Here is a 17,673-nt window from a genome sequence, read left to right as displayed (position 1 = left end):
CCTTTTGTGTTTCATGCACAAGTACCCCCAAGTCCCGCTGTACTGCGGCACTTTGCAATCTTTCTGCATTTAAATAATAACTTGCTCCTTGATTTTTTTCTGCGAAAGTGCGTGACTTCACACTTGCCAACATTATACTCCACCTGCCAAATTTTTGCCCACTCACTTAGCCTGTCTTATGTCCTTTTGCAGATTTTTTGTCCTCCTCGCACTTTGCTTTTCCTCCCATCTTTGTATCATCAGCAAACTTGGCTACGTTACACTCAGTCCCTTCTTCCAAGTCGTTAATATAGATTGTAAATAGTTGGTCCCAGCACTGATCCCCGCGGTACCCCACTAGTTACTGGTTGCCAACCAAAGAATGAACCATTTATCCCGACTCTTTGTTTTCTGTTAGTTAGCCAATCCTCTATCCATGCTAATATATTACCCCCAACCCCGTAAACTTTTATCTTGTGCAGTAACCATTTATGTGGCACCTTGTCAAATGCCTTCTGGAAGTCTTTTGACAAAGGAAGCTCAAAGTGACTGCCATTCCTAATGAGTGAGATTTGGTGCATCTGATTCCTTGGGGCATATTGTCCAACCAGATTAAAGCCTATGTTTGTAAAAAGCATATAGAGGAATTTAATATAAATGCTTTATACATTTCTACAAGAACTGCACCATGATATTTAACTGCTTTATTGTATAGTGGCTGGGAGCAGGAGTGAAGTGCAAAGCAATAATTTGTTACACTGGCCAACTACGTATGGCAGGCCTATTGTGTTTGCATAAATGGCCATTATAAGTGGTGGGGACTGCATTAAGACCAGTGCAAGGTGTCTTGTAGAAAGATATGGTGCTGGTCCTCAAGCTTGTATTGAGCTTCACTGGAACAGTGGCGAAGGCAAAAGACAGGTGAGAGTAGGACTGGAATAGAGATTTGAAGTGGCAAGTGACAGGAAACTCCGGGTCACATTTGCAGTCAGAACTGAGATGTTCAGCAAAACGTTCAGATTGGGTGTCGTGCACCAGTCTGACTCCGAGCTTCCTGTCGTTTGCCACTTTAATCTTCTGTTCCATTGTCGCATCTGTCTTTGGCCTTTTCCACAGTTTCATTGAAGCTCAACACAATCTCGAGGACCTGTTGCTTATCTTTCAATTAGGCACTTTGCAGCCCTCTGGCATATTGACTTTTGACAAGCTCAGATCCAAACTGTCGGTTCCAATATCTCTTCAGCAAGAAGTGCTGGCAGTTTGGGATGAGTGTGCCAGCATTTCGGGCAATGGGAAGAACGAGCTGGTTATTGCTGGGAGGTGGGGGGAGGGAATCCAACCAACCCTCCCTCCCCCTCCCACCCCGGAACACTGCACACTGGGTGTCGACTTACTTTTTCTTACAGCCTCCTGGCCCACTTGAGCCTGCTACATATGCCAGTTGTTCATGATTCCCTTTTACCTTCCCATCTCTTTAGCTATTCACACGTTCTCTCTGTCTCATATGTCTTTTCTTTGATTTCTGTTATTATACTGTTATTTCATATCACCTTTGTCAGTAAACATTTCCTGTTTTTCACTCAAGCACTTTAAAGATCATTCTATTTATTTTCCTGAGTAATGTGTTCATATTTCTTCCTTCCCTGTACCCCTTGCTCCATTACTTTTTAAATGCCATTCATCTATATTATATAGTCCTGACAAAGGCACAAGCCTGAAATATTAACTTGTTTGTTCTTTGCACAGATTCTGTTGATTCTGCTGAGTGTTTCTACTATTTTCTGGTTTTGTTTTCTCTGGCTACACCTTATTTCACCTCTAATTTTTGTTAAGGAGTATCGACTTCACACTTGGTTATATTAAAATTATGGAAAAGACTGCCACCTTGTGTAGTAAATGAGGACTTAAATACAGCATCTCAAGAAACATTGGAACAGGAGACGGCCATTTAATTAGATCATGGATGATCTGTATCTTCACTCCATCTATCCACCTTGGTTCCATAACCCTTATTACCCTTGCCTAACAAAAATTGATCAATCTCAGTTTGAAATTTTCAATTGACACAGCCTCAACAGCTTTTTGGGGGAGAGAGTTCTAGATTTCCACTACCCTTTGTGTGAAGAAGTGCTTCCCAACATCACACCTTAACAGCCTAACTTTAATTTTAACATTATGCCCCCTTGTTCTGGATTCTCCCACGAGACGAAATAGTTTCTCTCTATCTACTCTTATTAACTTCTTCAATCATAAACACTTCAATTAGATCACCACTTTAATATTCTGTACTCTAGGGAATAGAAGCCTAGTTTATGCAACCTATCTCCATAATTTAACCCTCTTAGCCCAGGTATCATTCTGGTGAATCTGCATTTTACCCCTTCCAAGGCCAATATATCCTTCTTGCAGTGCTGTTCCCAGAACTGAGCGCAGTACTCTAAATGGAGTCTAATCAGAGCTTCATGTAACTGTAACATAACTTCCACGCCTTTTATATTCCACCCTCCTTGAGATAATGGCCAACATTCCATTAACCGTTTAAATTAAATATGTACCTGTTCAATAGACTTTAGTGATTTCTTAATTTGGACCCCAAAGTCTCTCTGCTAATCCACAATTCCTAGCTTCTCACCATGTAGAATATATGAGTCAAGCAAAGATATATAAGGATTATTTCAAAGTTACATATTTGTGAATATTTGTTTAAGATTAATGTATTCATGCACAACTACTCTTTAGTATTGTCCCCATCACTGTGATAAAGTAATTCTTTATAAAGAACTTTTATTTTGCAGTATTTTAGAATGATTTGGAAGAAAAAGTGAGCCTGAAAAAATGGCTTCAAATGGAATTTTACATTGTATCGATTACTGACTCTACTGTAGGGTTTTCTAATTTTTTTATTCTAAATTGTGCACAGGCTGCCAATCAGGGCGCAAAGTTTAAAGGCCGAAACCTTCAAATCTCCTGGTACAAGCCAAAAGCACCTTCAGTATCAACAGAACCGGAGGAGGAGGAAACAAAAGAAGAGGTACTGCACTGGCCATAGAATTTCCCACTGCTTGGAATAATACAGTAGTGTTAGTGCTCCTCAGGTTCTTGTCGGACAAATAATTCACACTGAGATCAGGACTCCCCCTGATTAAAGAGGAAGGTGTCAGAAATATATCCCTCCTGGGGCGGTATTACTAGTCGTTGAAATGGTATTGTGTACTGTTTTCTACATTATATACATAATATGAAGACTGCATTGAAGATTTAATTTCATTAAATTATTTGGTTTTGGGGGCAAGAGAGAGAGAAAACCTTGAATTGTGCATATTGGTTACTGACGCAAATTCCCTATGTTGCTTGAATAGGAACTGGTGTGTACTGATTACCGACACAAGCTTTCAGACTGTGCTTGTTGCCGTTGCATGTACACTACAGAAAACTGCTGCTTGCCCAGAAATCAGATTGATGGGACTGTCATCACTGTTGTAAACTATAGGCAAGCTCATAAATGATTTGAATATATTTCACCCTTCCTTTGCTGAAGGTGCTAATTCATGCTGGATTATCCCAGGACATTCCATATGTTACCCAAGTGGCCATTCCTTGAGTGAGCATCAATAGGTCATTTGAGCACGAGGGGCATTACAGCCTACCTCAATCATGACCTAGCCTAACACCTGTATACTTTCCAGTAAGAGGCACTTGATAGTGTTTGGGAGCGTGAACCTGCCCTGATTTACTGCGCCCCACCTTCATCTTCAGGCACTGTGGATTATTGAAGCACCTCTGCTGTTCTCCAAGCTGCTTGGCTGAGACAACACAGAGCAGTTACAGTTGAGGATTTTAATACAAGTCTCCATTCTCACCTGCAAGGTTTTAACTATATTAGGCTGCAGACTCTTAACTACTATTTAAAAAAAAAAAGAAATCTCTTAAATCATGAATGATAAGTGTTATAAAGCAATACAGCAAATTCATGTTGTCTTTGAAAAATTTTTAAGGGTCAAATATTCTCTCTTGAAACAGGCAGGCCAGCTTTACATTGCAGTCCAATATAAACTTTCTTTTTCCTACATTAAATTAATTATTACAGGTTTATGTGTAATGTCATGTTTCGTCACTTCATACCTCAGCACATTTTGTAGGAATGAAACTGTTCAGCAAACAGTAGTACATCTCCTACCACTAGGATATTTCAACGGTATTATGCACACTTTTCACCTGATTCCAAAAGTGGTTCCAACCCACAACCAGAAAGATTTTGAAATTCAATAGTACAAGAGAAGATGGAAAATACGTTGGTTCAGGAATGTTGACGTAGTCATCGGAGAGCTCAAGATCATTCTTCATAAAATCGACTAAAAGTAAAGGCACCGGCAGTTTAACTAACTTGGAACTTTATAATAACTTGCACGCTGCTAATCACTTGTAGCCATCCATGAGTTATTATTCTGCAATATTTGTATTTATAATCCAGTCAAAAGCATTAAAGATATTAAATTGATAGTTAAATTCCCAACACCTACATTTGTATGGAACAACAATGCAGATGAAAAGGACAAACTGAAAACCTGAAATAAAAACAAAATGCCAGAAGTACATAGTGACAGCTGAAATAAGTGATAAGTTAATATTTTATTTTCATCAGAACTGGGGGAAAAAACGACAGTACAATTTTGCCAATGTTATGATCTACAACAACCTGCAATAATGTTACATTATTTGACTCCTTTACTTCATTCCCACCTTTTGTATGGCTGTCAAATCAGCCTGTGTGCATGTGTCTCAAGTTCTAATACCAATGCCTCCTGAAAATGAATGCGCGCCATCTAATAGATATGGCGCTTTTCTTTCAGAAACTTCTACACCTAATATTATGTTACCCATTTTTGTCATTTGATAAATTCTAGTCTATTAGCAGGTTTCGAACAAAGCTCAAATTTTCACAAAGTCCTCCGTTGTCTTTGCCCACTGTTCACGTAGGTGCTGCCCGTCTGCTGCTGGATACCAATTTTTACTGTACCAAATGTTGAAATTCTTTTGTAGTAAAGTATTGCCTTTAACCCCTAACTTAAACCATGAACGCACAGTCCAAGGTTCCCAAGTAAGTAGCCATTTTTTTTGTTGGTGAGGTTTCAACTTCATTTCACTTCCTAACAGATCACAGCAAAAGCTTCACAGAACAATATTAATCTGAATCAAACCGTTGTTCACAATGATGACGTTTGGTCAAGTTTGGATGCACATTTTTCAGGGGGTTTTGGGGATTCTGGTTGGGTGCAATTCAAAAATATGATTCTTTGGAATTCTAGCTATAATTAAGAGAAATTCAAACTATAGGAACACTGAGGGATTGATTGGAGGCAGAGGAACATGTTTAAAAGCCATTTTGAATTTTTGTTGCTTGATTGTTAGGTAGGACATATGGAGTTGATTTATGTCATTAATTTGGTACTATCACTTGACTGAGTAAACAGCAATTACTTTGACTTTCAAGCTTAGTTGAATTAGAGTATGGTACGATGGTTCTTTGTCTGCAAAATCAAAATTTATCTTTTTAAAAAAAAATTAAATTTTTTAATTTAAAAGAAATAGTAATTTGTCGGTGTAGGATTGCAGTGGTCAACATTAACAAAACAACATACTGCTACAGATGTTGCTCATTTTCAGATAAATTTTAGTTACAATAAAAATGGCAATTTTTGATCCTGATTTTGACATGATTTGAGAAAAAGTTAAATACTTGACTTAGGAGACCCTTTAACTGTTATCAGAAATGAAGTTATAAATACTGCGGCACTGAAATTGAGTGATGGGATCCTAGTGTGCAAATGCTTAATATATTTATCTGAAATTCATGTCTCCGTAACATTAGTGACGGTGTTACCGCATTTATTTGAAACATGTTAACTTCTCTGCTACCTTAATTCAGAGAGAATTTCAGATACACCCAAGAATCATTCTTACACTAGAATCCCATGGCATAAATTCAGGGTCCGGGAATTTAGGTGTAACACACTGTAGGAAACTTGCTACACTTTTAAAAAAAATATAGCTTCTTCCTTTTCAAATGTTTGATTCATTTGAATGATCGATAGTTCATTTTATGAAACTGGAGCTGGGCCTTGAACAAATACTTTAAAAAAAATAAACTGCTTAGATTTTCAATTTACAGCTATATAGAACTAAATCCATATATGCTTAAAGGAACGAGCTTCTCAATTTACTAGTAAATATATGAATATTTTAATTGAGTAGTCAGTCAAGTAGAATAAAAATTCCAAATGAGAAGCTGGGTTAGTTCATAAACAAATAATAAATCCCCACTGTCAGGTTAGTTTGTTACAGGGTTGTAGACATGGATTTTTCCAGTCCCATCTGCAGGGTTTTGTTTAAACAAATATTATGTGTAATTCCAGCTCCAGGGACACCAACAGGAAGGAGGTCAATGATGAGGAATCTATAGCTGTAATACATCAGGCATATGATGAACAAAGCAATTAATTGAAAAGCCCAGCACTTGTTGCAGGACTGTGTGTTTCGGCACGTGCTCAAATGCATTATAAAATATAACTACAGAAAAAAGTGAAATAGGGAAAATGTGAAATGCAATAAATCCAAGCATCATATATTTCCTGTCCCTCCCACTCAAAATACTTCCCTTCAGAAAGCAAGATAAAGCTGATACTGTGATGCATGCATGTATGTAGCAGATGAACTTTATGTACCAAAGAATCTTGAAATAAAACATTTTGTTGCCACTGTTTTGGAAGTATTAGTATGATGTCATGTGTGTGATACCTAATGCCATTTAATAAAAAATCAAACAAAAAACTAGTTTCTGGTGGCACTGATTTGCCAAAACTTAAAGCTGAAAAATTTGTAGTCATTTTGTTCTGATATGAGTTGTCTGGTAGGCGCACAAGTGAGGAAGGTTAATGTTCAGGGTTCTTTTTATATTTAAAAAAATCACTTTAAAGGTGGCCAATTAACTAGATGGAAGCACCATCTTTACTCGATTTTTAGTTGTGCAGAAAGGTTATCAGTAAGTAGTATCAAGTTATTGATTTACTTTTTCATCTCATTAACTTTACATCGAATACGTCAGTAACTACTCTAGTCTGAATGGAACTGATTAGTTGGTGGTGGTGCTATCTGACAAAAAATTGCTGTTCTCTAGTTCAACAATGAATGTACCTTGTGCATTTTTAACTGTCCTCTCTCCCTTCCCAAAAACCCTGTGGCAAAAATTGAATATTTTTTTCTGAAATTTTACTTTTAAAAGACACCCAAAATGAAAACTATGCATTCATTTAAAAGTCTAGATTTTGGCTAGAGGGACAGAAGATCTTCAGTAACACTTTGAAGTGACAATAATATCCTTCATTTGCAAAACTCATCAAGGGTGAATCTACCACCAGAACATCAATCCATTCAAGGAGACTGCTTTTGTCCTGATCCAAAATGGGTCAGTTGAGTTGACGATGTCTTGAATCAGGTGTCACTAAGACTTGTGTGAAACAAGTCAGGCAGTCATCATCTTGCCTTTGCATTTATAGGTTGTATAGATTGTCATTTTTCATCGCTCAGACTGACCTTCAAAGTGTTTTAGAAGTACAGTATAAATTTCTCTCATTTTATTTATTTAACATTTCCGCTTTAGTCTGGCCGTGCGACACAGGGATGGAATGCAACTTTGTGGGTATATATATCTCTATGTAAATTCTCAAGACTGCAATTTGTTAATTCATTAAGGAAGCTGTCTGTTATTTCTTTATGAACTTTTCAAAGGATCTCACCTGATTTGATCCTTCATGAACAGTCTCCAGACTGCTGAATTTGAATGGATTCAATATCTTGCTGCTTCCGTGAATATCTCTATCTGTTAATAAATCTATTTGTCGGTTTAGTCTGTTACATAAACTGTTTGGAGTGGCTGATACCTGTCTTCTGAAGAGACCTACAGTGTAAAACAGTTCATTGTTTGCTTGGGATCTGCTACCCTGATTATTTCCAGCAGAAACTTGCATTTTGGGCTCGTAGGGAGCGAGCGTTTCCTTATGAAAGCAAACTTTCGAGTTGGGCTTGAAATAAGAGTCTCTGGTGAGCCTAAATCATAACAATTGGTAGCAAAGAAAGTAGAAGTTATATATATCACTTGCAGACCAAACAGGCTGAAATTAAATTAAGCAAGTGGAAGCAATTGGCAGTATCAAAGAAAAGAGTATCAGGCAATGAAAGATGTAGATTGTGAGATAAATGAGCACATCTGTCTATAGAGGAAAAAGACACAGGATTTTCACGCTAGTTACAAGTGCTTGAGGTGGAGGCATCAAAGCAGCAACACGAACCTGAGCTGGAAAAAGAAAGCTACACCCGAGGAGGAGAAAGGAAGCTGCATTAGTTTGCCGTCTTCCCTTGCGTACATTGTTCTAACATGCCAGAGGCTGCTAACCTTGCAGACCTGCGGAGGATATCGGTATGGCCGAAATATCTGTGCTGCTCCAATTCTGGCCTCTTGCGCACCCCCGATTTTCATCGCTCCACCATTGGCGGCCGTGCCTTCAGCTGCCGAGGCCCCAAGATCTGGAATTCCCTGCCTAAACATCTCCGCCTCTCCTCAAATCTTTAACCAAGGTTTTGGTCGCCTGCCCTAAAATTATCTTAAGTTGCTCGGTGTCAAATTTTGTTTGATAAAGCTCCTGTGAAGTTCCTTGGTCAGTTTTACTACATTAAAGATGATATATAAATGCAAGTTGTTGTTGTAAATGGGGAGGAAGCAGCAGAGTGTCAGCGCAGGTTCGAACCTGAGGAAAATTACTGTTGCGCCAGCACACTGGAGGCGGTACAGAAGTGCGAGATGAAAAAGCAGCAGCAGAACCAGTGTATACTAGAACTGCTGGAAAAAGCTTGCTGTCGACACGTCCGGTGAGTGGGAGCTCAGTGCAGAATAATTTTATCAAAACAAATCTTGTCAGATTGTATAAATGGACACAACCTAGCTGGATTCTTAAGGGCTTTTGAATTGTTAGTAAACTGTCATAATTGAGATGAAGAGGTTTGGGCTGAAAGGCTGGTACCGCCATTTAATGATTGAGCACTTACAGCATTGTTATGTATGGATCATGCTTATGACTCAACATCTGAAGCATACAGGCAGAACTTTTGCAATCTCTTGATTCATGCACGCGATCTGGCCATGGAAATTGGACGCATATTTGAAAATTATAGTTGTAAAGTGAGAATTTGATTAATGTTAAGAGATTATTTTCTGGAAGTGGTTGCAGATGATTTATGACTGAGACCAAGAATTCAAGATCCTGAGTCAGCTTGCCGAGTGAACTGAGCTGTCTTGGTGATTGGGTAGGTAGACCCCTTCACTGTTTACTCACGGGTGCACTTGGAACCCCAGAAATTGCTGACTGCTGCACAGATTAAAAAGCAACTGTTATTTCTGGTCCAGGCGGGGAGCCAGTCAGTAAGATCGAATCCAGCTTTAATCCTGAGTGTGCAATACCCCTAAAGGAAATCTGGTGCCAAACCTATGCCTGATCACTGAGCAAATGGCATCCGTGTAGTCTTGCAGTATAGATAAGGGTCGCCTTTTGAAGTGGACTTTTTCTTGCGCATGAGAGGAGAGTTATCTGTAATAAATTTGAATCATAACATGCCAGAAGACTTGTATCTCAGCTAACGGTGATGAAAAAGTACTCGGGAAAAGGAGGAAACTGCAGTTATCTGGGTAGTTAAACGAGATGACTGAGAACTGCTAGCAGAACTTAAAGTTGTAGGTTTACTAAATATATCAATACTGAGGCATATAATATCCTCTTGCTGTCCTGTAATATGTGGGAACAATAATGAGAATCAATGTTGAAACCAGTAAAGCAGAAAACTTTCAATCTAAGTATTTATTGAGCAACCAGATCAGCTATCATGCTTTTATTAGGCTGTAACCAAATGTGGGTCTTGGAAAAAATACTAGGATGATTGTGTTCTCTGCAAGGTTGACTATAGACGGATTGGAGAAAATGGATATGTGATATGAAACTGGCTACAGTGATGAGCAAATCATTTTGTTTAAATATCAATACGGTAAAGATGATAAACTGATCAACAATTCCCAAGATATTTGACTTGACTGCTGTCTTTCTAGAAGGTATTTATACTTTAATGTGGAACTTTGAATTCAATATAACCTAATTATTTAAATAAATATATGCTTTTCACTCTGGCACATTCTTTTGGAACTGACACAATATAATTAATGGTTGGTCTGGGGGGGGTGGAGATTGCTATCATTTTTTTAAATTGGCACCTTTAAATATGGTTAAACTATCCTGTAATACCTCCGTTTCCCCCTTTTGCTTTAGGTGAGTTCTTCTACACACACACTCTTGGGTAATTCCCCAACCCATTTTCAACCTTTCCTCCCCAAAATCCTTAAACCGTGTTGTCTCCTCCCAAATCTATGCAAATCTTTCCCGAAACTCCATGTTTGAATCCCTCCAATCTGGTTTCCGCCCTTGCCACAGTACTAAAACGACTCATCATTTGATGAGCATCGTTTCGGTACTGTGGCAAGGGACATCCTTTGTGACTGTGACAAAGTTAAACTATCGCTCCTCGTCCTTCTCAGCTAAGACCGTCTATTTCCACCTCCGTAACATTACCCATCTCCGCCCCTGTCTCAGCTCATCTGCTGCTAAAATGCTCATCCATGCCTTTGTTACCTCTAGACTTGATTATTCCAATGCACTCCTAGCTGGCCTCCCACATTCTACCCTATGTAAACTTGAGGTAATCCAAAACTCAGCTGCCCATGTCCCAACTCTCTAAGTCCTGTTCACCCATCAACCCTGTGCTCGGCAGACTACATTGGCTTCCGGTTAAGCAATGCCTCGATCTCAAAGTTCTCAACCTTGTTTTCAAATCCCTCTGTGGCCTCACCCCTCCTTATCACTCTGGTCTCCTTCAGTCCCACAACCTCCCCGAGATATCTGCGCTCCTCAAGCTCTTCCCTCTTGAGCATCCCTGATTATAATCGCTCAACCATCCATCGGTGGCTGTGCCTTCAGCTGCCTGGGCCCTAAGCTCTGGAACTTCCTCCCTAAACCTCTCCGCCTCTCTTTCCTCCTTAAAACGCTCCTTAAAACATACCTTTTTGACCAAGCCAATTTCTTATGTGGCTTGGTGTCAATTTTTTGTCACAACAAAAGCTGTGGCTCAGTGGGTAGCATACTTGCCTCTGTGTCAGAAGTTTGTGGGTTCAAGTCCTCTCCAGGAACTTGAGCACACAAAAAATCTAGGCTGACACTCCAGTGCAGTGCCGAGGGAGTACTGCACTGTCGGAGATGCCATCTTTTGGATGAGATGTTAAACTGAGACCCACATCTGCCCTCTAAGGTGGACGTAAAAACTTTTGAAGAGGAGCAGGGGAGTTATCCCTGGTGTCCTGGCCAATATTTATCCCTCAATCAACATAATGACCAGAAAATGTTTTGAGTTATCACATTGCTATTTGTAGGAGTTTGCTGTGCGCAGGTTGGCTGCCGCGTTTGCCACATTACAACAGTGACTACACTCCAAAAGTACTTAATTAGCTGTAAAGCGCTTTGAGACGTCCGGTGGTCATGAAAGGCACTATATAAATGCAAGTCTTTTCTGTGAAGCGCCTTTGAAAGTTTTACTACGTTAAAAGACGATATATAAATACAAGTTGTTAATTCATTCACAACCATTGCACTATTTCTCTGGAGACATTACTTGCCCGCTTGCGTGACTCCCATATATTAATGATGTATTCCCAATAAATGTTCTAGTATCCTCCGGTTCTTATTCCTCAGCATGCTACTTGTGGCGTCTTGTAACTGGTATTCCTTTCAACATTCTGTTGAAATGCATTGTATGCTGTAAAATCATTTAAATTAAGACAACTGGTTATGTGGAGACTATCCCCTTCAAAAAAAAACACGCTCCACAAGTACAGTTAAGTTTAGCCCTTGTTAGCCATGTGCTGGTAGATTCTTTCAGTATTGTGGTATAAATGTATGTTGTTCATAGGATTTAAGCAGTTTAGTAAGATTTATCCTGTTTGGGGATATATTGCTCATTGTTCTCTGGCTCATATACCAGCCACCAGAAAACAACTGTTTTGGTTGATTGCATAATCTATTTACCTTGCACCAGATTGGGAATCAAAGAAATATGATTCTTTTAGATACTTTTGTCTCACAAGCATATTCGGGTTACCAATTAAATCTACTATGCAATGAAGTGCATGGTCTTTATAAGGGACACATTTGCTTATATTTATTAATGATCTTGATGAGGCTATTGAAAGTAGAATGTCTTGGTTTAACTAAAATGGACTTTTTAAATTCAGAGACTTGGGAAGATAGCAGCCGGCCAAATGAATAGCAGTGGCATTTGATACTAAGAAATGCAAGATAATTTGTATTGGTATTGAAGTATGCAGGTTAGGATCTGTTTAGGTGTGATAGTTTAAACCAAAAATTGAAAGCAGTGTTTGGTGTTGCATTGATGTATTTTTCATCTTTATATTCTCTATGGGCGTGAATGTATCTCAGGTTTTTGCATTGGTGGAATATAAACTTAGGAATATAAACTTTCCAAATTGGGATTAGGAAACTGAACATGGTGACCTTAGAAATGAAGCAACTGTTATCTCAGTGTGATTGCAACAACTGGGGCTTGTCTTTGGCTTGCATGAGTTAACATAAGAAATAGGAGCAGGAGTAGGCCACATTTAAGACAGAAATAGAGAGTTTCTTAACCGATAAGGGAATAAGGGGTTATGGGGAGCGGGCAGGGAGGTGGACCCGGTTCCATGATCGGATCAGCCATGATCATATTAAATGGCGGAGGAGTGATGCCATAAAGAGGAGTCTGGTAAATTAACTTCAGCTGTTTGCTCAGAGCCACCTCCTGTGGCAGTGTTGGGTTCTGGAGCATCCACTTCAAGAAAGGGTCTGGTGGACATTACAGATGCAACCACCATTCCTTGTAGGGAGACTGAGTGTTTTTAGAAGGCTTTTCCATCCTTCAAGACATTTTAACTTGGGCCTACTGAGGAATCCTTCTGCTTCTACTCATTTGTCTGAAGATGATGCTGGGCAAAAGTTTATTTTTGACCAGTCATCGAACTACTGGTAGTGACAAACAAAATTAGATTAAAAAATGTATTACCAGTATAAAGCCTGCAAAGAAGCATTTTAGTTCCTATTTTATTATGCAGCCCTTGGCTATGACCCTTTCACAATTTGCTCCAAGAACAACATGGTCATAAATCAAGTTCAACTTTAGATACTTTTGCTTTGCATGAATAGTGAGGGTTGCCAGCTTGTGGGGGTGAGGGTGGGGGAGGCATAGTCTGTCGAGGTCCTTTTCTAATCATAGAATCTTGCAGTACAGAAGGAGGCCATACAGCCTACCTTGCCTGTGCTGGCTCTTTGAAACAGTTATCCAATTAGTCCCTTAATCTCTGTATTTATTATTAATCTTGACAAGCGTACTGCAAGTAGAGTGGTATTTTGTGGATGATGCTCAATTTTGTGGGAAACTAGAATGCCCTGTGGCGAGGGGTATAATTCAGACAGACATTTAGTGGCTGGGCACATAAATGGCTGATGACATTTAATGTCCCGAAAGGTAAGGTTTTGGGCTAAAAAGAGCAAATGTGACTATACAATTAAAGGCACATTGTTAAATAACGTGGCAGATGTTGGCATTATTTCAATCACACATTGAAAACATTGTATTATATGATGCAATTACCAAGCTAAATAGAATATTGAGCTGTTTACATAGACTCAATGAATCTTAAGAAGGAAAAAAAAGCACTACCAACACTCTTTTTAACGCACTGGTAAGACCCTGTGTTGTGCCAAGTTTTGTTATAGTGTTTGCAAACGATGGAGAGCTAATGGAAAGAATCCAGACATCACTAAGCTATAAAAGGTAGGTAAGATAGCTCAATCTATTTTCGTTGTGAAAATGAGATGAGAACAAGAAGAAGGTGATGCATCCAAGTTGTTTAAATTAAAGAAGAAAATCGATAAAGTAGCTATAAAAGTATTTCCCATAGAACCAGGCAAAGAAAATTGGAGAACAAGCCACTAGGCAATTGTACCTTGAGTAACTTCATGTTTGAGTTCATGTTTGGAAGAGTTAAGGACAGTAAACACTGACTTAGCTGAGGCATGCAAAAATAAATGCATCGCTTTTTTATTCTAGAGCACGGTGAAGGTGAAAACGGCCTATGTACAACCTGCATTTTTATCTTCACCTTGTTCCGTAATGAATGATAAGCCAAGCAAGATTATTTTTTCTTTCACGTTTACAATTCTGTTAGAGCTAACATGCCAGCGCAGGCTAGGCTTATTCAGTGACAAGTGTCTATTTACCCAGTGTGCTGCAAGATCCCATCTGTAGGACTTTCCTGACAAAATCCATGCACAGTTGCTTCTGGTAGAAAGGGAAACCGTCTTCCAGGGTCAAGTTCATGAATGTACAAAAGGTAATGCTCTCATTTTGGACTATGGTCAATTCTTTGTCCCTGCTTCAATTACCAGAGAAACTTGTAAGGTTTGAAGAAGCCCAGTGATTGTATCTTTGGTAGTTAAAGACATCTAAAATTCTGCTTAATGTCTACATTTATTTAAACAATTGGTAAATCCTGGCCCTTATCTGAGAATGTCAGAGCCCAAGCCCTTCTACAAATCCAGTCTGTTACAACTTTATGAATTCAAATGCACTACCATCAATGGCCATTTTATATAACTCTTACTAATTGTGAAAATTGCTTAAACTTGTGGGGCAGAATTTCTGAGACTATACCACCGGACTCCAGCCGTAACCAGCAGGAGTGAAATGGCATGGAAATGAGCAGGACCCATCTGCAACCTTCATCTGTCCATTACTAACTTGATCGAGTTTTTTGATGAGGTAACAGAGAGATGTTGATTAGGGCAATGCAGATGACGTGATGTACATGGACTTACAAAAGGCATTTGATATAAAGTGCCACATAATTGGCATGCCAGCAAAGTTGAAGCCCATGGAATAAAAGAGACAGTGGTAGCATGGATACAAAATTGGCTAAGTGACAGGAAGCAGTGGGTAGTGGTGAATGGTTGTTTTTTGGACTGGAGGAAGGTGCACAATGGTGTTCCCCAGGCGTAGATACTAGGGCCGCTGCTTTTCTTTGATATATATTAACGACTTGGACTTGGGTGTACAGGGCACAATTTCAAAATTTGCAGATGACACAAAACTGAAGTATAGTGAACAGTGAGGAGGATAGTAATAGACTGCAAGAGGACATAGAAAGGCTAGTGAAATGGGCAGACATATGGCAGATAAAATTTAGAAATGCGAAGTGATACATTTTGGTAGAAAGAACGAGGAGAGGCAATATAAAATGGAAGGCTACAATTTTAAAGGGAGTGCATGAACAGAAACCTGGGGGTCTCTGTGCACAAGTCGTTGAAGATGGTAGGGCAGGTTGAGAAATTATTTTTAAAAGCATATGGGATCTCAGGCTTCAAAAATAGAGGCATGGAATACAAAAACAAGGAAGTTATGATGAACCTTTATAAAACACTGGTTTAGCCTCAACTGGAGTATTGTGTCCAATTCTGGGCACCGCACTTTCGGAAGGATGTGAAGGCTCAGAGAGGGTGCAGAAAAGATTTACGAGAATGGTTCCAGGGATGAAGGACTTCAGTTACGTGGATAGACTGGAACTGCTGGGATTGTTCTCCTTCGAGCAGAGAAGGTTGAGAGGAGAGTTGATAGAGGTGTCCAAAATCATGCTGGGTCTAGATAGAGAAGAAACTGTTCCCATTGGTGAAAGGCTTGAGAACCAAAGGACACAGATTTCAGGTGATTGGCAAAAGAACCAAAGGCGACATGAGAAACTTTTTTACGCAGTGAGTGGTTTGGATCTGGAATGCACTGCCTAAGAGGGTGGTGCCGGTGGATTCAATCGTGGCTTTCAAAAGGGAATTGGACAACGACTTGAAGGGAAAAAAAATTGTCGAGCTACAGGGAAAAGGCGGGGAAGTGGGACTAGTTGAAGTGCTCTTGCAGAGAGCTGGCACAGGCTCGATGGGCTGAATGGCTGCCTCCTGTGCTGTAACTATTCTATGATTACAAGGTCAATGAGGTGGAGGAGAGCATGGCTGGGGTGGGGAGTGGCCGTCCCTACACCGGGAATTCCCACACCATCTAGCCCACAATAAGACTGAAAACTGGTATGTTGTCAAGTGAGGTTTACTGCCATCTGGAAGGGCACAAATGGGCCTCACTGGGGCAGGCCAGCAAAGGACTGCGGAATCTAAAGAGAAGGCATTTTGATTCATGTACAATACCAACCTCGTTACACGGGCCAGAGTGGCGACATTATTCTATTTTGAACAACAGGGCCTACGGAGGAGCTTTGTGTTTCTTTGGTACCTCATTTTTTGGGGGGGGTTAATTACCAGTTTGGGGCTCACAAAGAAGTGTTATAGTTCCTGTTTTCTGTTGGCCCAATGCAAATGAGTTGCTTTCCCACTGACCTCACAAACTCTGGAGGTTAGTGCTAGAGGCCACCAGCAAGAACATAAATGCTGGGTTCATGTCCTGAGGATTTTTGGCTCCTGAATATATATTCAGTGGAAGAGCTCAACCAACCCAACAAGATAATGCTTTTACATTGGGATTTGAGGAGAACTTTGCCAAATCCCGACACTGCCCTTACAGGATTTTATTTCTGCAGAGATCTTATTTTCAGGTTAAGCATGCAGTTTTCTCTTTGTTAAAGGAGCAGTTCTGTAACATTCTCAGTACAGCTACATTCTCCAGCTAAGATTGTGACTGGAGACTCACTTCTTCCTTCACATGTTGAGATTGGTAGTGGCAATAGTGTTTGTTGTCCCGGTTGCCAATTTTTAATTTTTGGCTTGTCCAAACATGGCCTTTGGTATTTTTAAAGAGTTTGTCTTCTCACCAACCTCAGCAGCCAGCCGATCTTTAAGGATCCAGAATTCGATTAACATTGTTGATTGCTGGATCAAGTAGCTGAACCAATTTCCTCCTCCATCTCTTCCAGTGACTTTAATTGCAAATGCATTTCCAAATGGTTGAGGGGCTCATCTCGGGCATTACATAATTGAGAGATAGTGACGATCACAAAATTAAATTGTCTAGAATTGTTAATCCTCATTTAGCTGAAGAGTTTTCCTTTTGGACTACACAGCTCTTCTGGGCACAGGCAGACATTGTGCATTATTCCAGCAATCAAATCTTTTGTACTTAATCTCCGAATTTGGCAGTGGGGTAAAAGATGCATGCCAATTATCCGCTAGTCATCCAGTGGTTAAATAAACGCGACGACTTAATCATTTGCCAACACACATGATCTTTACCCTAAAGTAGTTATGACTTGTTTCATTAGTTAGTCATTTTCATTTTGTTCTTTTGTATGCCTGTTTTTCAGAACTCATCTACAGCAAACTTAAGATCTGTCCCTCTGTCTAATGTAAATAATTAAGCTCACCATCTGGTTCTTCCAAGCATTGTTGTCTTGATCTTGCTGGACAAAACCATTTGATTTTCTCTATTTCTAGAATCATTTTATTCAATTTGTTTTATTTCTTGAAAATCAACACTGTATTGCGGGAATTTCAGATAGCT

At 39.6% G+C, this 17,673-nt stretch overlaps 1 protein-coding gene across 3 annotated transcripts in view; it reads left to right on the top strand.

Moving 5' to 3' along the window:
* rbm27 (RNA binding motif protein 27) overlaps positions 1–17,673 on the top strand; it is a 186,194-nt gene that overhangs the window by 156,087 nt on the left and 12,434 nt on the right. For 2 of the 3 annotated variants that reach the window (XM_070878061.1, XM_070878058.1), the window contains one exon: positions 2,900–3,010. In XM_070878061.1, the coding sequence (XP_070734162.1) occupies positions 2,900–3,010 (111 nt within the window). Of the gene's footprint in view, positions 1–2,899; positions 3,011–6,392; positions 6,740–17,673 lie in introns of those variants that run through there. The other variant, XM_070878060.1, reaches the window with a different exon arrangement.

This window comes from Pristiophorus japonicus, chromosome 4 (genome assembly GCF_044704955.1).
Source record: "Pristiophorus japonicus isolate sPriJap1 chromosome 4, sPriJap1.hap1, whole genome shotgun sequence".
NCBI lineage: Eukaryota > Metazoa > Chordata > Chondrichthyes > Pristiophoridae > Pristiophorus > Pristiophorus japonicus.
This window is presented reverse-complemented; position numbering and strand designations above follow the sequence as displayed.